The sequence below is a fragment of the Pseudorca crassidens genome, chromosome 10 (genome assembly GCF_039906515.1).
Source record: "Pseudorca crassidens isolate mPseCra1 chromosome 10, mPseCra1.hap1, whole genome shotgun sequence".
NCBI lineage: Eukaryota > Metazoa > Chordata > Mammalia > Artiodactyla > Delphinidae > Pseudorca > Pseudorca crassidens.
In genome coordinates this window covers 37,690,546-37,713,439 of record NC_090305.1, presented here as the reverse complement: position 1 = coordinate 37,713,439, position 22,894 = coordinate 37,690,546, and the positions used below count along the sequence as shown (strand labels likewise).

Here is a 22,894-nt window from a genome sequence, read left to right as displayed (position 1 = left end):
TTCTGACGTTGAATGTTAAACTTGCCAACTCCAACTCGTGTCACTGGATATTTCTCTTTTGCTCTGTCACTCACAAAAGCATGATCTACAGGTAAGAGTAGGTTTGGGGGGGGGCACGCCAGAAGTGGGTTTTTCTGTCTTGTGCTTTTGAAAGCAGTGAATCACTGGCCCCACTGAACATCTGAGTGTCACGAAATTGTAGAATGTTAGAATTCCACCCTAAGAGCACTGCCAGTGAGGAAACTGAGGCCAGAGGGGGAAAGTGACTTGCCCCAAAGGACACTGTAAATTTCTTGACTTCTGATCCACACTCTGCTACTGCTTCCCCCTTCCCTCAATCTCTGCGAAGGTTTAGACACCGTCTGTCCAAGCACCTCATCCAGTCCAAGGGTGTGGACGCTGCCATTGAAAAGATGCGGATGAGACTTGGAGTAGGAGAGACAAATGTGAGCCAAAGCCTGGCTCATTTCCCACGTTCTTATTTCCAACCCTTCTGGGGAGGGCTTCTCCCTCTTTTTAAGCAAAAGTGTTTATTGTGAAAGTCAAGGAGCTCTTTGAACATTCAGTGAAGTTGAGAAAAGTGTCTAATCACTCGAATTACTTAGGAGCCCATGGATTTTTAACTGAAACCGTCTCTGTCATTTGGTCATTTTTCATAACACTAATGAATCTGATAGTAGACTCAGTGTAATGGTCCCAGCCTATCTGGGCAGGTACATTACCACCTATTCTTAGCTTGGAAATGCTTTATTGATAAAGTCAGTGACTAGGAGATACTGAATTATCCCTGAAACAGCCAGTTCTGGAAGACTTCCATCAAGTGAGTGTGTGACCCTGCATTGATTGCCAGCATGTTTGGCTTTGAATTGGATAGCTCTGTTCCCATGTTTGCTTTAGCTCCTCTGTCAGTGCTGAACAAACACCTGTTGATTTTTTCCTGCCAAGCTTTATGCACCGTTCCGACTACGTGAACCAGCTATGCCAATACATCCTTTGGCGTTGGTTTATTGAAGAGAACAACAGAGATTGACCGAGATTTTTGCTTCATTTTGTCTTTGTTGTAGCACAGCCCGTGGCATTCTTTTCTCTGTGTGTGCAGTGTGATTTCTCTGAGAGGCAGTGTGATTGCCTCTTGTTTTTAGGTCTAGCTAGACAGGAGTCAGCTTAAACAGAGGCCTGGGTTTTGTATAGTTCCAGCCTTGACTCACTAAGGATTGTTAAGTGCCTGCTGGTGTGTGTCATGCTCTGCCAGGTGGTGAGGGGACTCCAGAAAAAGACATGGTGCCACCACTGCTCAGTAGAAGCTGAAAAACTCCTTGGCAGCACAGCTTCCCCTGGTGAGGATGCTGTATATTACTGCCTTTCCAGTTTTTCCACTTAACATATGTTACTTCTGTAATCAGAAAAACTTAAAAGCAGAGCTGGGTAAAAACACATTGTTGAGTGAGAAAAGCAAGATGTAGCCCGATATGTACATGCAGTCTTTTATGTAAAGTTTTAAAACATAAAAAAGATATTATATGTTGTTTATGGATACATGAATATATGTAAAAGTATAAAAGCAGACGGGAAGGATTTTGTGCCCACTTCAGGATAGTGGTTATCTCTTGGGGAGGCAGGGGAATGGGGCTGGGGACTGCAGCTGGGACTTCAGAAGCCTCTCTAACGCTTTATTTTCTTAAAAACAGAAATGTGACAAGTGTTAATATTTGTTAAGTCAGAGTGATGGGTACATGGATGTTGTATCCTTCTCTGTACTTTTCTTTGTTTTTGAAAATGTGAATTAAATGCCTTTTACATTTGTGGTAGAGCAAATGTTTCTTAAATTTGTGTTGGAGAAATCAGCCAGCCAGCCATGAAATTAAGTAGTATTTAAAGTAGCATTTATGATTTAGCGTCAAAGTAAGTCATAAATACAGTATGATGTCATTTATATAAAGTCTTTAAAACATGCAAAGCAACACTATATATTGTTTAGGGATACATACATAGAACATGTAAAAACAAAAATGAGGGTGAAAAATGCCAGATTCAATAAAATGGTTTCCTAGGAAGGGAGGAAGCGTTGTGCTGGGGTTTCAACTCCATAGTGTCTTATTTCTTTTCTTTTTTTTGGCTGTGCCACGCAGCATGGGGGACCTTAGTTCCCTGACCAGAGATCAAACCCACGTCCCCTGCATTGGAAGCGCAGAGTCTTAACCACTGAACCGCCAGGGAAGTCCAATAAGGTCTTATTTCTTATGTAGGTGTTAAGCATCTACCTGGGTGTACCCTATATTATGGTCTAAATCTAGTTTATTTAAAAAAATAGCTTTTTTTTTTTTTGAGCAATATAAGCCCTGATGTCTGCATTTTAGGGAATCAGAGAAGGAATGGGTTAGTGGATGCTCAGAGAAGGTCTTATGGGGCAGTGGGTGTAGAATTTGAAGGAATTTTTTAGGACAGATAAGATTTTGAAAATGGAGTAGGCAGAAGAGCCCAGTTTAGTATTTAAGGTGTTTTTGGAAGGTGGAGTGGAGACCAGCCTGCTCTAGAGTTGAGTTTGGGTTTGGGAGGAGTAGATGGTGCAGGTTGATAGGTGAATTATACATGCCAGGAAATTGAGCACCTTAATCACCAGGATCTTCCTGTCTGTCTTCATTTAGTCTTTGGATGGTAATTGATGCCTTTGGCCTTTAAACCTGCACAATTAGGATTGTTTTTTTTCTGCATGGATTACTGGCAGGTGGTAATACTCATTTATGGAGAGAACCTAAGGATTCTCTCATATTTTTCTACTCAGTCACCCAATCCAACTTACCCATTGAAATCTTCCTGCAAAGTTTATTCTCTGATCTTTATATTTTACTAACATAGAAGCTTATGGACTTGGAGAGTTCAGGTGTACTCAGAGTATTTGCAAACATTAAAGTAGAAATCAATGTCCCTTTGGGTTTTCTAGTTTGTTTGTGCTTTTTGTTTTGTCTAAGCTTTCTCTCCCTAAGCCAAACTTTCCTGTATTCTTTAATCCCTCTCTCTTCTTTTCCTCTGCCTAGGATACTCTATAAATACAGTCAAGTAGTACTGTTTGTATTTCTGTGGTCCTACATGTGATGGTTAATTTACAAATTACTTAACCTTCCAGAGAAGTTCAGGGAGTAGGGATTCTTACAACTAAAAAAGTCAGGGACATAGTCATAACTAAAGATTGTACACAAGAATATTCCCTTTGGGGAACCTCTTGCACTGTTGGTGGGAATGTAAGTTGATACAGCCACTGTGGAGAACAGTATGGAGGTTCCTTAAAAAACTAAAAATAGAACTACCATACAACCCAGCAATCCCACTACTGGGCATATACCCTGAGAAAACCATAATTCAAAAAGAGTCGTGTACCACAATGTTCATTGCAGCTCTATTTACAATAGTCAGGACATGGAAGCAACGTAAGTGTCCATCGACAGATGAATGGATAAAAAAGATGTTGCACATATATACAATGGAATATTACTAAGCCATAAAAGGGAACGAAATTGAGTTATTTGTACTGAGGTGGATGGACCTAGAGTCTGTCATACAGAGTGAAGTTAGTCAGAAAGAGAAAAACAAATACCGCGTGCTAACACAATAAAGACGAAGACATAGGGTATGGACTTGAGGACAAGGGGAGGGGGAAGGGTAAGCTGGGAGGAAGTGAGAGAGTGGCATGGATTTATATATACTACCAAATGTAAAATAGATAGCTAGTGGGAAGCAGCCACATAGCACAAGGAGATCAGCTCCATGCTGTGTGACCACCTAGAGGGGTGGGACAGGGAGGGTGGGAGGAAGACGCAAGAGGGAGGAGATATGGGGTTATATGTATATGTATAGCTGATTCACTTTGTTATACAGCAGAAACTAACACACCATTGTAAAGCAATTATACTCCAATGAAGATGTTTTAAAAAAAAAGAATATCCCCTTTGGAATCTTAGTAGAAATCAACGTGAATTGGCTACATTTTTATTTAAAAGCAACTTTAGGATCACATCTGTTATGTCAAAGTAGGTACTTGGTAAACTTGTTCTATTTTCTAAATGTTAGGTAAGGAATAAATTACAAAAATTGGAAGGAGGAAGAAAACCAACATTTCTTAAGCACTGAGTGTGTGCCAGGCAGCGTTCACCTCACTACTTGCTAGTGTTACTACCTGCAGAAATTGTGCTGAAGGGCTTTTTACACATTATCCCATTTAAACCTCCCAACCCTCTTAAGATTGCTTAATTTAGTTCTTAAAAAGGTGATAATGTACACAATACTAATTCAGAAAGGTACAAAAAGGTTTGCACTGAAAACTAAGTCTCTGTCACAGGGCCCTCCAGTCATCAGTTCCACTTCCATACCACTGCTACTGGTGTCTTATGTGTTCTTTCAGAGATACACTATAAATACATAGACATGATCATATATAATTATGTGGATATATTTTATTTTAAAGATTTTTACAAAAATGGAGGTATTATTGTGCATATAATGCTGCATCTTTTTTCGTTAAAATAAATTTATTTATTTATTTTTGGCTGTATTGAGTCTTCGTTGCTGCATGCGGGCTTTCTCTAGCTGCGGAGAGCGAGGGCTACTCTTCATTGTGGTGCGCAGGCTTCTCCTTGTAGTGTCTTCTCTTGTTGTGGAGCACAGGCTCTAGGGTGCGTGGGCTTCAGTAGTTGTGGCACATGGGCTCAGTAGTTGTGGCTCACAGGCTCTAGAGCACAGGCTCAGTAGTTGTGGTGCCCGGGCTTAGTTGCTCTGTGGCATGTGGGATCTTCCCAGACCAGGGTTCCGACCCATGTCCCCTGCATAGGCAGGCAGATTCTCAACCACTGCACCACCAGGGAAGAGCCCTCTGCATCTTTTTTCAATGAATGTTTCATGTCAGTGGATGTAGAACTGCCTAATTCTTTTTAACAGATGTACTGTAATTTATTTAACCAGCCCCATTGACAATAATCCTTTTTCTTTTCTTTTCTTTCTTTCTTTCTTTATTTATTTTTTTTCCTTTTTCTTTTAATAGGAAAGTTCAGCCCATTTATATTTATTGGAAAGACTGATATATTTGGTTTTAGTTCTATTTTTAATATTTTCTTTTAAAAAAATCTTTCACAATCAGGACAGTACTTGCTTTGGGAGGTGGGTGTGCATGTGTATATTCTGATGATTTGAAAGGTTTATCTTTTTATTCTAGTGATTGCGTATAACTTTTTACCATATTTCTTCAGACAGTATCTATTGACTCCCTGCCATGAGTAATGATAAAATTAGTAGTTATATTTCCTGCCTCCTCCTCACTTGCTTTTAGTTGATTATTTTTCTTAGTTTTATTTTATATCTTGAAACATACTTATACCTATATTACTTGAGCTATCAGCTTTAAATATCTTTTGAGCCTTGTCAGTAAAAGATAAGGAAATCAGTCTACTTATTTCAATCTACTTTTTCCTCCATCCCACTTTAACATTTGCCAATTACATTATTTTTACATTCTCTTCTGCAACCATAAAGCCTCAAATTTAAGACTCAGGCTTAAGGTAAAATCAATTAAATGCTCTCCATCAGTCCTTTTGCTATAGTTTCTCCATTTATTTCATTATTAATAGAAGTTTTTCCTCTAGTAGTTTCTTCAGGAAGGAGTCAGGGAGACCATATTCCCTGAGTTCTTACATATTGAAACATGTTTTTCTGTCACCTTTGTACTTAACAGTTTGGATTGATAAACAATTATTTTCAGGTCACTCTTTTTTTCTTTTTTTTTTAAAAACTGTGAACTACTACAGAAAAGTACATGAAACAATTGTTTGGTATAATACTTGATAAATAATCTCAAAGTGAACACCCCAGAATCCCCCGTGTCTGTTCTCTCTCACACCTCCTTCCTTCCCCTCAGTGATAACCACGTCCTTTTATGTTAATCAGTCCTTGCTTTCTTTATAGTGTTACTACTATGGATGCATCCCTAAACAATAGAAATCATTTTTGTCAGTTTCTGAAGTGTATATATATATATATAATTATATAGTATCTACTCTTTTATTCTTTGCTTTTTTGCTCAACATGACATTTGTAAGATCCATTCACATTACTTTCAGCCTTACTCCATTTATTTACGTTGCTGTAAAGTATTCTATTATGTGAACACATGACAGTTTATTTCTCTGTTGATAGACACTTGGGTTGTTTCTAGTTTGGGGCTAAAAGGATCCATAATGCTATGGACACTTTTATATGTATCTCTTGATACACATATCTATATATTTCTCTAAAGATATATATTTGGGAATGAAAATACTGGGTCTTAGGGTATGCATATTTTGTTCGTCCTAGATACAGCCAAACATTTTTGAAGCGGTCGTATCTCTTTATACCCCTACCAGCAGTGTGTGAGAGTCCCGTGGGTCACTCTACTCTTGATTTGTGGTGTTGCTTCACTGTCTTGTAGTCCAAGTGGTCCTTTGGGGTAGGTGATATTCCAATTTTATAGATGAGAAAGCATATTCAAAGTGGTCAGGTAATTTAATGCAAGTTTATAGAGGTAGTAGATGCCACAACTGGCATTTGAACTCTGTTCTCTCCAACTCTAAAGCCTTTCCATGCTGCCTTCTTTACAGATAGAACTTCCTGACAGTCAGTTACGTAGGGCACTGAAACCTCACCAGGGAAGATGAACATTTTTTTTTAAAGAGTAGGGTGCTATCCTTTGGCTTGGGTATAGTTGTTCTTGGAGGCAACCTGCTTCTCAAAGTCCCTTCCAATGTTGTGATTCAGGTGGTACTCACCCAACATATTTACTTTCCTGACAACTTGCTTCTTCCTTTTTTCCTTGCTTTTAGCATCCAGCCCGTGTATGGAGCACAGCACCCTCCTTTGGACCCTCGGCTCACCAAAAAGTAAGTCAAGATATTTTTCCTTTCATGCATGTACTTCTCCTAAAACCCTGAAACCCTCCCCTACTTTGTTGAAATGACAGTTTCCACTTGGACCTTTTCTAGTGTCTCCTCTGCTCTGTTTTGGATCAGAAGATGAGCAATCTTCTTACCTCTAAGCAGTCCATTACTAAGGGGAAAATTAACTTACATCAGAGATTTTTTTCTTATATTGGAAGGTGGTATATGTAGGGGTTTGGTGTTGGATTCTCTGTTCTGTGAGAAGGTCTTTATTGATTAAATATTGTCCTGAAGTTGAATGATTGGTGACCTTCTTCTGGTTTCTGGGGCCCATTGCTTCTGAATATATATATAGGTCTGCCCTCTTCCTTATTCTCTGAGAATTGAGGCAAATAGAACATAACTGTGGGACTGACAGTTTTCAGGTCCTCTTTCTCTTTGACACACTCAAGGAACCCCGCCAGACAATGGAGTTAAAAGCTCCCTGGAGACTATTTCTTTTTTCTTTTTTTTTTAAATCCCGCCCCACACCCTGTCCTGAAGGCTATTTCTTCTAGTAAAATTCTAGTAAATTATTTTCTAACACAGCAGAGACCCTAGTTAAATCCAAGATGTGTGGATGTGTATTTGTATCCCCAATTATCGCTTTATCACATCTTTCTCTCATAGGCCATCATTCAGCCACAATAAATTTAAATGAGGAGGTGGGTCGTCTTCTCGCATGTTCTAAGAACTTTTGCCTCTATCTTTGAGCAGGCTTAATCTTAGAGACTTATTTCTAGGAAAGTTGTTGCTGGTAATGAAAGCTGAATGATTTGAGAGGTACAGGAGACCCAGGTTCTCATCCTTCAGGGGCCTGTGTGATAATATCTACCCTTTCTTTCTTCATAGTCAACGGGGAAGTAAAGATAATGTACATTAAAATATTTTGAATACCTAGAAAAATACCTTATCAAATATGCATCATCAATATTTTAATATTCTTTTAATAACTTAATGTGTGGTGAACTTTCTATAATTCTACAAACTCATTCTTTTTGCAATTTGGCCAATGTGTAGAAGGTACAGTCTTCTGAATTACTATAGAGGCATGACTGCTGTTCATTTCTGTAAAATGCACAATTTTTATATCAGGAACCACTAGAGTGTAAGCTCTTTGTTCACCACTGTACCCTTAGCACCTAGACCAGCAGGTTGCACATAGTAGGCACTGAGTAAATATTTATGGAATGAAGGAATGAAGTCCCTGCATTTACTTAGACAATGGGTTTTTCCTTAACGTTTCTTAGTATGTACCTTGTATTAGATCTTCTTAAGGGGAAACATGTTTTCTGTGGTAGTTTTGTGATATTTTCATTAAGTATAATGAATTTTATTTCCTCGTTTTACCATCCGTGGACTCTTTGGTCTGTTGGCCAGTGTAACAGGCACTATTAATTACCTTCCCAACAGTCTTCCCTGCACCTGCTTCTTCCTTGCTCAGGAACCACAGTTCTATTCAGTTCTTGAGCCGGTGACAGTGTACTTAGAGTAGGTATCTGGGTTAGTTTAAGCCTTTTATAATAATTCCTTGGTAATACCAGTGACTGGTCTATGATGGGCTCATCTCATTGGTTCTGGCCAATGAGATGTAAAAGAAAGTCTCCTGAAGGAGGGTTCTTGGAAGGAGTTTCTTTTTTTGACCAGAGAGAGAACATTTTGTGAAGAAAGCTGCATTTTGCCTCCACTCACATTTCCTGCTTTTCAATGTGTTAGTGTGAAAATGAGTTGCGAAGGGCTTCCCTGGTGGTGCAGTGATTAAGAATCCGCCTGCCAATGCAGGGGACACAGGTTCGAGCCCTGGTCCGGGAAGATCCCACATGCCGCGGAGCAACTAAGCCCGTGCGCTACAACTACTGAGCCTGCGCTCTAGAGCCCACGAGCCACACTGCTGAGCCTGCATGCCACAACTACTGAAGCCCGTGCGCCTAGAGCCCGTGCTCCTCAACAAGAGAAGCCACCACAATGAGAAGCCCGCACGCTGCAACGAAGAGTAGCCCTGCTTGCCACAACTAGAGAAAGCCCACGCACAGCAATGAAAACCAAACGCAGCCAAAAATAAATAAATTAATTTAAAAAAAAAAAGAAAAGAAAATGAGATGTGAAGAACTGTAACAGTTAACTTGTACCCTGAGGGAAAGACAAGAGAATTGCAGAGACACCAGCTCAGTGCCCTGACATCGTGGTCTTTACAACTTAAGCGTCATAGTTGAGTATTCTGTTCCTTGTAGCCAGTTCTGTTCGCAGCCAGGATTTGTTGATTGGTAATATATCCATTACAGCATAATTTATAATGGCCTTTGGTAAACACATGGCTAACGTAAAATCTGCCATCCACCTGTATATAAGGCAGTGGGATGTACTATCCTATTTTATGTTTGGGTCAAAGTCACCATACCTTCTCTGCATCTGTCATCAACTGAGTTTTCCCTGATTCTGTATTTAAGGCAGGTCTTGAGGAATATCACCATATCCCACACTGCCAAGGCAAACTTTATATACTCTTGTTTTTCCCACCTATTTTTAATTTATTTTTATGTTCATTTGTTGGCTGCACCGCAGCATGCGGGATATTAGTTCCCCGATCAGGGATCAAACCCGCGCCCCCTGCAGTGGAAGCGCGGAGTCTTAACCACTGGACCGCCAGGGAAGTCCCCTTTTCCCACCTATTAATGATATAAAACCATGACTGTTTCCACTGGTCATTCAGCAGAGTTGCATTCATACTTTCAGTAGAAGTAGTTATTTAGCTTTGCAATTTGGGAGGAATATAATTGTCACTGAATAAATTGCATCCCTTTTTTGTGCATGTGGTGGTTTGGTATTACCACTCTACAATCTGGGACAACATCTAGGTCTGCACTGGACCATTTTACAATTCCAGATTGTTACAATAAAACATTTATTGCCCTTATTTGAGTACCTTTATTGGGACATTTTTATTACTTTCTCCGCTACCTGATTACCGTTCCACTTCAAGCTACCATTAATTACTGTGTGGTTAATCCTCATTACAGCAGAAGCCTTTACATTGGGTCTTCAATCATCTAAACTGCACGAGCACAGCAAGTCATTACCTGTCTGTGTATTTTGACTTCCATTTGCCAAATTATTACCATTAGTGATAATATTGCCTGCAATAATTTTTATAGCTCAGATAAAACTAGTCTTACCGCAGAGCGGCCCCATTGGCCACTTGATGGTATGATAAACTTCTAAACTTATTGTTTTCTGAATTGATATCCTAGTTCTGAGTTATAAATCTAGTTCATGTGAAGCCACACTAGTCATTGATATGACTGGATTTAGCAAATTCCCCACTTGCTTCACACCCCTTTACCAGTGTCAAACGTTATTTTTCTAAATAAATTTGTGTTGTATTTCTATTAAGTGAACAGCCGTCTCAGTAAAACAACATAGTATTCATCAAATCACAGAATGATTGATCTTTTGTTTCCTAACCCATATAACAAACAAACTATAATTTGGCATACAGATGTAAGGAGGTATGGTGAAGGTGTCTATGCGAGGCCAGGTTGGTTGTAACTTTGATATAGTTCTGTTTAAGTAATTTTGGTTAAACTTCAAGCCACACTGTGGCATTATTGTGCCTCAGGTTAGTTATAGATTAGTTGGGACCATGTTAAAATTAGGCAGCCTATAAGCCAAAGGTACCCCCAGCTAGAATTACCTGGATTAATATTTTACTGACACTCACCATGGCCCATCTCTTGGTGCGGTATTTTTTTGTTTGTTTTTTAAATTTATTATTATTTTCGGCTGCATTGGGTCTTCGTTGCTGCGCGCAGATTTTCTCCAGTTGCAGCGAGGGGGGCTACTCTTCGTTGCGGTGCACGGGCTTCTCATTGCCATGGCTTCTCTTGCTGTGGAGCACGGACTGTAGAGCGCAGGCTCAGTAGTTGCGGCTCGCGGGCTTAGTTGCTCCGCGGCATGTGGGATCTTCCCGGACCAGGGCTTGAACCCAGGTCCCCTGCACTGGCAGGCAGATCCTTAACCACTGTGCCACCAGGGAAGTCCCTGGTGCAGTGTTTTGATCCACTCCAGGGTGTGCATATGCTTCACCCAATGTTAGACTAATAGCATCTAGTCAGTTCCTTGACCTGAGTTAAAATTCAGCTTCTTGATTCGTGGTTTATTTAAAGAATTCTTAAGACATCAAGAGGGTATTTAAGAAACATCAACCAAGGGAAAAAAAAAATAACCTTGGCGTCCAAAGTACTCTTTATCACTCCATTGGAATCGTCCTGTGCCATCTTGAGGTACCCGTGGTCTCTAAGGAGGAAAACAATAACAATAGCCGCATACTCCTATGCAGCATGTTTTTGATGGCAGATCTTTCTTACACATCCACCTATTTGTTCTTGACAGTGAACCCACTGGGGTGAGTACTGCAGGTTGTGGATCCTGGATCTCCTTTCACAGAGGAGAAGCATAGTGATGACTCCAGAACATACAGCCTCAAGAGGTCTGCAGAGAAGTAATTTGCCTCTGGCTCATGGATGATTTTTTTTTAATATTTCCAGATGCTTTTTTTTAAAAAAGAATCTTTATTGGGGTATAATTGCTTTACTGGCTCATAGATTTTTGACGTGCAGATTTTTGCGTTGCACTGCCTCAGTTTTGTTTTCTTTGATTTGGGCTCTTGTTTTTTTTTTTTTTTTTTTTTTTTTTTTTTTTTTTTTGCGGTACACGGGCCTCTCACTGTTGTGGTCTCTCCTGTTGCGGAGCACAGGCTCCGGACGTGCAGGCTCAGTGGCTATGGCTCACGGGCCTAGCCGCTCCGCGGCATGTGGGATCTTCCCGGACCGGGGCATGAACCCGTGTCCCCTGCATCGGTGGACGGACTCTCAACCACTGCGCCACCAGGGAAGCCCTCTTGTTCATTTTTGATTGTTCATTCAGTACTTTTACTTTGGGGATTGACAAAAGCCAACAAAACAACCTTTTCCAGTGATTAATAAAAATAATATGCTCATTGTAGAAAACATGAATAATTCAGAGAATTATAAAAATTAAATTTATCACCTATAATTCCATAGCCCAGAGATAAGCAATGTTAACATTTTGATGCATTTTATTCCTGGTCTTTTCTGTGCATATACTTTCTAAGAAATATAGAGATCATAAAAAATATATAATTTTGGTTCAATTTTCACTTTATTGAGATCATTTTCTAGTGTTATTAAATAGCCTTCAAGATGTGATTTTCGTTAAGCAGTATAGCATTCCATCTGGTGGCTGAAACATAATATATCTCATCATTTGCAATTTCTAGATGTTTATATTGTTTGTAGTTTTTAACCAAAATAAATAATACCATTATAAACTGTTTTAGATCACCTTTGTTTGATTCAATGATTATTTTCTTATGGTCAGAAATTATGAATCATTTTCAGGCTCATGGTGTGTATGTTGCCAGATTGTTTTCCAGAAGGTGGTACAACATACACCCCCACCTGCAGTATTAGAGAGCTGGTCTCACTACACCTTAGTTAGCACCAAAGAGGATGCATCTTTAAATCTTTACTGATTTAGTGGATGGAGAATGGTATCTTGTTTCCTTCATGTTTTTTTTTTTTTTTTTTTTTTTTTTGCGGTACGTGGGCCTCTCACTGTTGTGGCCTCTCCTGTTGCGGAGCACAGGCTCCAGACGCGCAGGCTCAGTGGCCATGGCTCACGGGCCTAGCTGCTCCGCGGCATGTGGGATCTTCCCGGACCGGGGCACGAACCCGTGTCCCCTGCATCGGCAGGCGGACTCCCAACCACTGCACCACCAGGGAAGCCCTCCTTCACGTTTGAACTGTTACTTCTTGTAATCTTATGTTATCTCCTGCATCCTCAGTGATAGCGTGATGTATTTTCCTTTCCTTTGTGTGAGACTAGTGTTTGAAAATATGCCTCAGTGATACCTTTTTTGGTGTTAATAATAGGGACTTTCCGATGAGCTGTATGAGTTACGAGTCTGTATTTATCAATGTTAGGAACAATTATCTTTCAGAATAACTATTGGACATATCTAGGGAGATGCGATGGGTATTAGACCACCCACCTCTACCCAAAGGGAAGAAACATCTCTCGGAAATGGGGGAACTTCAGCTCTTCCAGCAGAGCCTTGTTTTTAGTCTAGAGTTGCCCTGCCTTGCTGAGGGAAACAGGCATTTTAATGATGTTTTTACGCCTCGCATTCCAGTCCTCAGGGATGCTAATTAAGACTGAATTAGAAATGTCCCAACTACCTAGTCCCCTGGAACCAGAATAAGGGCCCCCAGCCCTTAAGGAGTTCACAGAGAGGAAAAGTTCAGGGGGATTTCCCTGGCGGTACAGTGGTTAAGACTCCACACTTCCACTGCAGGGGGCACGGGCTCGATCCCTGGTCAGGGAACTAAGATCCCACAATCCACATGGTGCAGCCAAAAAAAAAAAAAGAAGAGGAAAAGTGCAGGAAAGTAGGAAAGGTCTACATCAGTGGTCCCCAGCCTTTTTGGCACCAGGGACTGGTTTCATGGAAGACAGTTTTTCCATGGACTGGGGGGCGGCGTGGGGAGATGGTTTCGGGATGATTCAAGCGCATTACATTTATTGTGCACTTTATTTCTATTATTCAGTCATGTACTGTCTCCACGATTTTTTTGCTGTATTCTATGCTATTATTTATTAAATACATTTGAAAAAATAAACTTGTATATACTCAGTTAATTTATTTTTAAAATAAACCTTATTAGTTCCCTAAGTGGAAAACCAGTATCATTTGCCAAAAATAGAAAGTAACCTTAAAAATAAGTACAGTGAAACACAAAACAATCTTATTAATTAAATTCTAAGCCAGATTCTGTTCTTACAAAATGTTGATCCTGAGACTGCCCTCACTTTGTTAAAAAATAGTTGTAAAGACAGAGTGGCAGCGAACTCAGATCTCTCCTCAAGGGCAGCAGGACTTCAACAGAATAAAAAGGGAACAACTTGTTCATTTTGGAACTCAGTGTTTCGTAATACATGTGGGCTACCTAAAATTGTCTCTTGTTCTACCAGTAGTTGATGTCCTGCTTTAAAAAATAGTTTAGGTCATGTTGTCATAACAGATTAACTCTGAAATCTCAGTGGATTGACACAACAAAGGCTTATTTCTCACTCACACCACCTGTCCAGAGTAGAGTCAGGTGTGTGTGGTGGGCAGGCTCTGCTCCACATGGTCACTCTGTTATCCAGGCTGAGGGAGGCGCCACCATCTGGAGTTGTCATGATAGAAGAAAGCTTACAGAGAACTCACACCTGTTCTTTTATACTTTGGCTCCGAAGGGACTGCCTCACTTCTCTCCTTAGCCCATTGGCCAGAACTAGTCATATAGCATCACCTAAGTGCAGGGGGGCTGGAAAGTATAGAGGAGCACATGGAATATTTGGAGAGCGTTGCTGTCCTTGTTTTGTCTGGCTCTGCAGCATAGAGGTGGTCTGGATGCATCAGATGAGGAATGGAAATGGATATTTTTTGTTTGAAGAAGGTAATGATTGTGCGTGAGGTAGTTTATAATACTGTTAATATTATATTAAGCAAGTGAAGATGGTCAGATGTGTCAGACCATTCCTTCGTAACGGTGTCTCCTTTCTTAAAGCTTCATTAAAGAGCGGTCAAAAGTCAGCACGGTTCCTCTGAAGAATAAGAAGGCCTCCAGTTTTCATGAGTTTGCCCGGAACACCAGTGATGCTTGGGACATTGGCGATGACGAGGAAGAGGACTTTTCCTCCCCTTCTTTCCAAACTCTGAACTCAAAAGTTGCTTTGGCAACTGCTGCCCAAGTGCTAGAAAACCATAGCAAGCTGAGAGTGAGACCAGAACGGTCCCAGTCCACGACATCCGAAGTTCCTGCCAGCCACAAGGTTATAAAGTCCAGCAGTGACGCCCAGCTGTCCAGAAATTCCAGTAAGTCTGTCCAGCTCCCCTCCTTAGGCTCAGCCTCTTCGGCAGAGTGCATTTTAAATAAAAACAGGTTTTTTTAGGGCCTCCCTCAGATCTTCCACTGGGTGATAAATAGGCGAGCTCAAGCCTGAGGGACATCAGTGAGCCTAACTGGTCCTGAGCTGTACTTACTTCTCCCACCTGGATGGCTGCCTGGCCCTGGGACCCGGGGTTTCACTTCCTGACACCCGAGTGTTGCCTGCCATTCTCTTCTTCCTTTACCTGTGGTGGGGTCCAAAACTTCTGTGGTTTGGTTGCTTCACATTGCTTTAGGCCTGCTCAGGTTGAAGACTATTGACTATATGTAGTTACAGTTGTTAGTGGCCGAATTTCACAAATGTTTGGCACTGTTGGTTGACTTCCTCAGCTGTGGGGAACAGCACTAGCATAGGTTGTCTTTTTCCTGTTCCTGAGGGACGGAGTCCCTGTGTCACGGCTCCCTGCCCACCAGGTTGGGTGGGGCGGGAGGAGATACCCTTTCTTTTCAGGAAACTGGCAGCAGTAACTGGTTGAGATGATGGTGGCTTTATCAGATGTTTGGGGATGCCCGGTGTACTCTTTTAAATATCCATTGCTGTATTTAATGTTGCCCTGAAGGGTTTTATGGAAGCCAGTTATTCTGAGCTGGAGGGGGAAGTACCCTCAAGCTAGTGAAAGTTCAAACAGCTGACTGGTAAAGGATGAAAAGAAAGTAGAATGCCAGAGCCCTGGCGCGTGTCCTGGCTCATGTTCTAAGAGAACTTCTTTTACAGTTTCAGACTAAGGTTGTGGTCAGGAAATTAGGCTGAAAGGCCTTTAAAATCATTCCATGGTCACTTTCCGTGGCTGATTCGGGCCCCAGCTTGAACCTTCAATGACGTGCCCAGGACAGGCATTCAGTGTCCACTGACAGGGTGGCCACAGCTACAGGCTGTGGCAGTGTCTTCACACATGATTGAGGGTCTCCACGGGGTCCCAGTGTGAGGGAAGGCCCCACCACCATCCCTAATGAGCTGCCCTTGTGCAGCCAGGACTGCCCAGACCATTCCTGTTACGAGGTTCCCTCCTGGGACCATCTGTGTCTGTCAGTCACTGATTCCGAAAGTGCGCGCTGGTCTGAGCTCTGCAGCGTGTGGTCTGCGTTTCCTAGGCCCCGTGTTACACTAGGCATCCAAGCCAAGTACTCCGTGGCACTTGTTCCTGTAAACCTTCTTGTCATGCTGGTTGATGAGTATTCACTGTTTTATTCTTGTTGTGACTACTACTTTTTAAGGCCCTAATATGTAAAGAATATGAAACAGTCATGAAAGGACAATCAGAATTTAAAACTGAGTTTCATTTGGGGTAGTAAAATAAATAAGGGTTTTGGAATCAGGCAGACCTAAGGTGGTATCTCAGCTCTCTCTTGCAAATTACTTCACCTCTCTGAGCTACAGTTTCCTAATCTCTAAAATAGCGATAAATTCCTACCGTATGTTGTAAGCATCAGATGAGAGGTCATATGTAACTGTGACGAGCATAATGCCTTAATAAGCATTCAATAAATGTTAGTCCTATACTGCTCATTTCTCCTACCTACCATCTAGTTTAGAAGTGTCTAGAACTGGACACAGAGTTCAGCTTGAGTCTGTGTTCCTGTCATTTCAATTAGAGAAATGTGATTGGCTGGTGAGAAATATGCGAGCGCAGAGGAACCTGCCTTAGGCCAGAGCCTCTCACCTGTGTGCAGAGCACAACTAGTGGGCCAAGAACAGGTGAGAGTTGTGCCAGAGGTATTGATCCCCTCAGCCCTTGGGGCAGCTGGCTAGGGCTGGGGCTTCGGGAGAGCAGCCACCTCCTTTCATGGCGGTGTGCTTTACAGTGTCATTTTCTCTGTGCTCTGTGACGTGGAAAAGGAAGGCAAGCACTGCCTTTGACTGCGTTGCCCCAAAACTTGCTATTAGGCACCAAGAAAAGTTCCAGGTTGGGGTAGAAAGAAAACAATTGATTTTCCTCTGAAGTCACAAAAAAATGTTGTCAAATTTGCTACCGCAGCTGGAGTCTCTGTTTGCACATAAGGTGCCTTGGTATGTATGATAAAAACGCAGCCCTTCCTCTGGGCGGATGAATGGAGCGCAGCTGGGTTTCCATCCCCTGGCCGCTCCACACTGAGCACCTTCAGGCAGCGCACAAACCATGAAGCCGCAGCTCTGGTGGAGGAGACCAGTGCTCAACAGTCAGGTTTAAGGTTTCTCAGAATCTGTGCTCTTCACACAGCTTGTTCTCTTTCTCTTTCAAATTATCTCAGGTGATACATGCCTGAGGAACCCACTCCACAAACAGCAGTCACTCCCTCTCCGACCCATCATCCCCCTTGTTGCCCGGATCTCGGACCAGAACGCTTCTGGGGCACCCCCGATGACTGTCCGGGAGAAAACCCGCCTAGAAAAATTCCGTCAGCTTCTCTCCAGCCACAACACCGACTTAGGTGAGTCCCCGTGAGCCCTGGGCCAAAGCTAGGACCTCTCGGTGACTGGAATTCTCAGAGACCTGGAAGCTATTGCTCTTTATTCTTCCTTCTTTTACTTTTCCAGCATCTCCTGATCTGGTGCCCATTGAAGTGACATGCAGGTATTAAGTCAGAAATATGTTACTAGGAACTAGGGACCAAATTAGGTGGGACTGGATTCTGTGGCCTGTAGCTATTCTGGCTTTGGTCTCCCCTACCTCCAGGTGATTCTTACTGAAATCCACACCTACTGGCCTTTCTCTTCCCCTGTAACTCTAATCTCTGAGCTGACTGGATCACTGCTGCAGAGCACTTTGCTGCTCAGGGCTGTGTTTTGGGCTTTTTCCCTGTGCTTGTCGGTAGCTGTTGGCGGTGGTGGCAGCAGCAGTGGTGGCGGTGGCGATGGCAATCGTCCTACTGGAACGGTGGGAGGCACCAGGCAGCGCTGGCTGAGGCTTGTCTTAGGGCATCTGTGGGAAGGGCTAAATCCAACAAAGCCTTTATCTATTTGCAGATGAACTGAGGAAGTGTAGCTGGCCAGGGGTTCCCAGGGAGGTTCGGCCTGTAACCTGGAGACTCCTGTCGGTGAGTTCTACCCACTGTGTAGAGAAGCGTGAGCCTCACACAGCCCTTCTTACCTGCTGAGGTTAGTCTGGTCACATAAGTCTTGCACCGTAGACTTCTCTAGTCCTACTGGATGTGACAGACCTGTGGGACCGTAGTCCTATTGCTTTGCATAAAGAAACACATTCTTGAGAGTTTATTCCCACACATGTAGAAGAGCACACGTTTGTGCCTATAGTCCTGATCTCGCCTTCTCAGCACCAAGGAGGAAGAATACAGTGAGGCTGGGTGAGCCAGTACTTGTTTGAACAGGCTCCCACATTCCCTGGGCTTCCCTCCTTTTTCAGTAGGAATAACCAAGGTGGTTGAAACCCACTTTGCAACTGTGAAGAGTTGATAAACGGGCCTCCCTCAGAAGCCTGCACTAGTCCCACTTTCACTAAGTAACGGAGCACTGTGCCTGTCACTGTGATACGAACACTTTGATTTCCTGAGCCTGTAAAATTCATTCATTCGTTCAATAAATCCTATAAGGATTTACTGAGGGCCTGCTGTTCGCCAGGCATGGTGCCAGGTGCTGTGAGGATATAGGGAAGTGGAGACGGCACAGCCCCTGCTCTCCAGGCGCTTGCTCGCTCGCTCGCTATGGAATGTATCCCTTAGCTGCCTGCAAGAGGATGGCTCTCTCCTGACTGCCCCCACCCCCAGTCTTGCAGCCGTGTAATCATTGCCCCAGCTTCTTCTAAGTTTGAATGCTATTAGAAGTAGATGTGGTGAGAATGGAAGGGGAACAAGAGATGTAAGAATTGAGAGTGGGATCTAGACCAGGGATAATAATGTAAGTTGGCCTGGAGCTGGGGCCAGGAGGGGGGCTGCTGCCAGCAGTTCTGTGTCTGGACGTTGCAGCTGCTGTGTCACAGATTCCATTCAGGTTCCTAAGCTGGTAATTCTGAATGTTACCGTAGAAAAGAATGTGTAAACGGCACCGACTCACGTGGCACACCACTGAGATATGCCACAGAGGTGGCCACCTCCCCGTGACCCTGGGAAGGTTTGCCTCATGCACACGCAGCCCCAGGAGGTCCTGACTCGGGTCCAGTTCCCTCCTACTGACCTACATTCGCTTCTCTACTGTTGCCAGCTCCGGAGCTCCGCAGTGCTCCAGTAGTACCCGCTCCTAGCGCAGTGCAGGGGGTGCAGGGGTAAATAACCCTGGCTGGCCGTGCTTCATCTGCCCACATGTGCATCTCATTGAATGAGGAGAGGGCAAACACTGGGTGGCCAGAACCAAGATGGGATTTACGCTTGTGTCTTGGCAGCTTTCTTTCGGTTCCTTTGATAGTTTCTAAGCCACTGCTCAGGCTAAAATAAAAAGTAAGGATTCATCCAACCAGTGCCTGTCCCCATCTGACTAGCAGTCCTGTCTACAGGGCTATCTCCCAGCAAACACCGAGAGGAGGAAGTTGACCTTGCAGCGGAAGCGGGAGGAGTATTTTGGCTTCATTGAACAGTATTATGACTCTCGAAATGAGGAACATCACCAGGATACCTACAGACAGGTACAGTCATCGCCTGCTGCCCTTTTGCTCACTAGTCATAATCTTAAGGTGTGGCTCCTGGAAGTGCTCTTGGGGTGCGAGTTTTCCAAGTCTTCAGGCTACAGTGTGCTGTTTAGGAATTAAATTTATTCCCAGAACTACTTCCCCTCTTTCTAATTCAGTAGCTCTTATCTTAGCCATTTTAAATAGATAGATTCTGGGGGGTCCTGGTCAGTGGCAGTGCTTCTCTGACTTTAATGTGCGTACACATCATCTAGGATTATGATAAAATCCCAACTAGGGATTATGGTAAAATGCAGATTCTAATTCAGGAGGCCTGGGGTGAGACCTTCACTTCTAATGAGCTCCCAGGTGATGCCACCTGCTGCTGGTCCACAGACCACACAGAGAGTAGTAAGGGTTATGGGACACAAGCTGAAAGATGAGTTCACTCTGTGGTCCATCCCTCTGGACTGTGACATCAGTGTGTCCTTCTGGCAGCTGCAGTGCCTCTTTAGCAACTGTGTTTGTCTGTCTGCAGGAGCCATAGCCCTCAGCAGCCTTAGCAGGGAGTGTTCTATCGTTGCGCATAGTGGTCCCCACAGCCTGCAGAAAGGTGGAGGGTGTGAAGGGGAGTCTCGTGGTTGCAGAGGGGAAAATACTGGGGGAGGCAACTGTCTACAACAAGCTCCAAGAATTGAAGTAGCCTCTGCGGCTATTGACACAGTCCTTAGGATTGTTAGACATTTGGGAAATCCCGAAGCCAAAACCAATCATCATGACTTCTTTGGTAACAGAAGTCAGAACTTTCAGTGCCAGTTATTAAAGGCCAGCTCCGTCTAGTTCTCTATCCTGGCATGTTTTTGCAGCTTTCAGAGCTCTTTTACTTCTTGGGAACTGTTGAGTAAGAATCTGAAAGAGACGTACACATTTTGATCATACCTGTTAAATAAGTACCAGCCCAGAGTAAAACAGATTCCAGACAATAGGAAAAAAGCGGGTGATTCTCTTAAGTTGTGAAGCCTATTGCTGTTTAGTGTAAGTGGTTTATTTGGGAAGGTTTCCTCACTGTTCAAAAAGCTATTGCTGTCATGGGAATGTATTCCAGATGCACAGGTAGGTAGGTTTAACTAGACTATTTTTGTATGTCAGTCAATTCTTTCTAAAGGTAAATTGTGCTCTCACTCTTACTCCCTTGATTTCCGGTTCCTAAGAAAATAACTTCTCAAAAGAACAAACTGGCATTTGTGTTTTTGGATACGGCTTCTCTTTTTCAGATTCACATCGACATTCCAAGGACGAATCCTCTCATTCCATTGTTCCAGCAACCACTTGTACAGGAGGTGAGGGAAGTGCTCAACATTCTCAGTCCTCCTCCCCCCATTCTTCTGTGGCACCCTCTGTGTGGATGTGTGCCTAGCCCTCCCTCTAGGCTTGGGCAGGTTTAAGGCTAATCGTGATCGTACCTTGTGTTCCCAAAGGAGCTTTGGTCCTTTCAGAGCACTTTCTTATGCATTCTCATTCAATCCTCATAACAAACCTGTGGGCTGAGTAGCACTTTGAGAGGCTAAGGGACTTGCCTAGCATCTTGAGTCTACCTGGTGACAGAATGAAGACAGAAACTACACCCTAGAATTCCTTGTCCTGTGTTTGCTCTGCTTTACCTAGCTGGTAGTGGTGTGTATGTGTGTGTGTGTAGAAAACATACATAACAAAATTTACCATTTTAACCATTTTTAAGTGTACAGTTCAGTGACATTAAGTACATTCATATTGTTGTTCAACCATTACCACAATCCATCTCTACAACTTTTTTTCATCTTCCCAAACTGAAGCTCTGTACACATGAAACAATAACTTTCCATCCCCCAGCAACTGTCATTCTACTTTCTGTGTCTATGAATTTGACTATTCCAGGTACCTCAAATAAGTGGGATCATACAGTATTTGTCCTTTTGTGACTGGCTTGTTTCACTTAGCATAATATCTTCAAGGTTCATCCATGTTGTAGCATGTGTCAGAATTTCCTTCCTTTTTATTTTTATTTATTTATTTTCTTGACCGCACCGCGCAGCATGTGGGATCCTAGTTCCCCAACCAGGGATCGAACCTGTGCCCCCTGCATAGGAAGCACAGAGTCTTAACCACTGGACCACCAGGGAAGTCCCCTTCCTTCCTTTTTTTTTTTTTTTTTTTTTTTTGGTGGTATGCGGGCCTCACACTGTTGTGGCCTCTCCCCTTGCGGAGCACAGGTTCCGGACGCGCAGACTCAGCGGCCATGGCTCACGGGCCCAGCCGCTCCGCGGCATGTGGGATCTTCCCGGACCAGGGCACGAACCCGTGTCCCCTGCATCGACAGGCGGACTCTCAACCACTGCGCCACCAGGGAAGCCCCCCTTCCTTCCTTTTTAAGACTGAATGATATTCCATTATATTTGTATAAGACGTATTGTTGATCTGCCATCTGTCAGTGGACACTTGAGTTGCTTCCACCTTTGGGGTATTGTGAGTAATGCTGCTGTGAACGTGGGTGTGCAAATATCTGAGTCCCTGTTTTAAATTCTTTCGGATACCTACCCAGAAGTCAATTAGTAGTGATATGTTGAGACCTAACAAGTTGGCAAAGCACATGAAAGGTTTCAGTGGGACTGTTAATCTTTTGACCAAGCAGTAAGTATTGATATAAACTCCTGAAGATTAGGGATTTCCTTTGCAGCTTCATAGTAGCTAGGATACTGGATGTAAGTGCTCTTTGAATTATATTTTCACTCATCCTCATAATAGAGAAAACGTGATAAAAAATGCTCAAAATAATTTCTGTTTGACTTTAGATTATACTCATAATTCCGTTTAAATATAGATGTGTCTACTGATGGGATCCCTCATAACTTACCACTAGCATAAAGAAGATTTTGAGGGTGACACCATTATTTTACCTGTAAGAGTCAGCTCAAAGGAAGCTGAAAGCCGCCCGGGATCCCTTTGTGTCTCCCGTTCAGTTTCCCATGGCTCAGCCCTGCTTATTCCTCATTTTAACTTGAAGATGTTCCGATTCTTCTCTCTTGCCTGTGCATGGTTACTTTACATTTGGAGAGAGGGAAAGTAGTTTATTTAAAAGGCTTCTCCTAGTAGTGGAACCTGCCTACAGAGAAAGAAATTCAAACTGTAGTCTTCCCAATTTTTCTTGACTCACCTTTCCATCTAGCAGACTGTAGTTATCATAAACAGAATAAATTAAGTAACATTGAGTATTGAAAAACTCGTTTTATAAACCTAAAGATACTTGAGAATTGACTATAGTAAGTGAGAATTACCCACACTAGTAGAAGAGGTGTCTCAGAGGTAGACAAGATTGTCCCAGGCTTTTTCTGTAGGGAAGATTCCATGGTCTCCCCTGGTAACCAGGCTTGGT

General features: G+C 42.8%; 1 protein-coding gene across 1 annotated transcript in view; it reads left to right on the top strand.

Annotated features, from left to right (window-relative positions):
* Nucleotides 1-22,894, top strand: part of TBC1D22B (TBC1 domain family member 22B) — a 64,944-nt gene that overhangs the window by 5,745 nt on the left and 36,305 nt on the right. The window contains exons 2-7 of the mRNA XM_067753129.1: nt 6,846-6,902; nt 14,570-14,877; nt 17,180-17,359; nt 17,895-17,965; nt 19,375-19,503; nt 20,760-20,825. Coding sequence (XP_067609230.1) covers nt 6,846-6,902; nt 14,570-14,877; nt 17,180-17,359; nt 17,895-17,965; nt 19,375-19,503; nt 20,760-20,825 — 811 coding nt within the window. The remainder of the gene's footprint in view (nt 1-6,845; nt 6,903-14,569; nt 14,878-17,179; nt 17,360-17,894; nt 17,966-19,374; nt 19,504-20,759; nt 20,826-22,894) is intronic.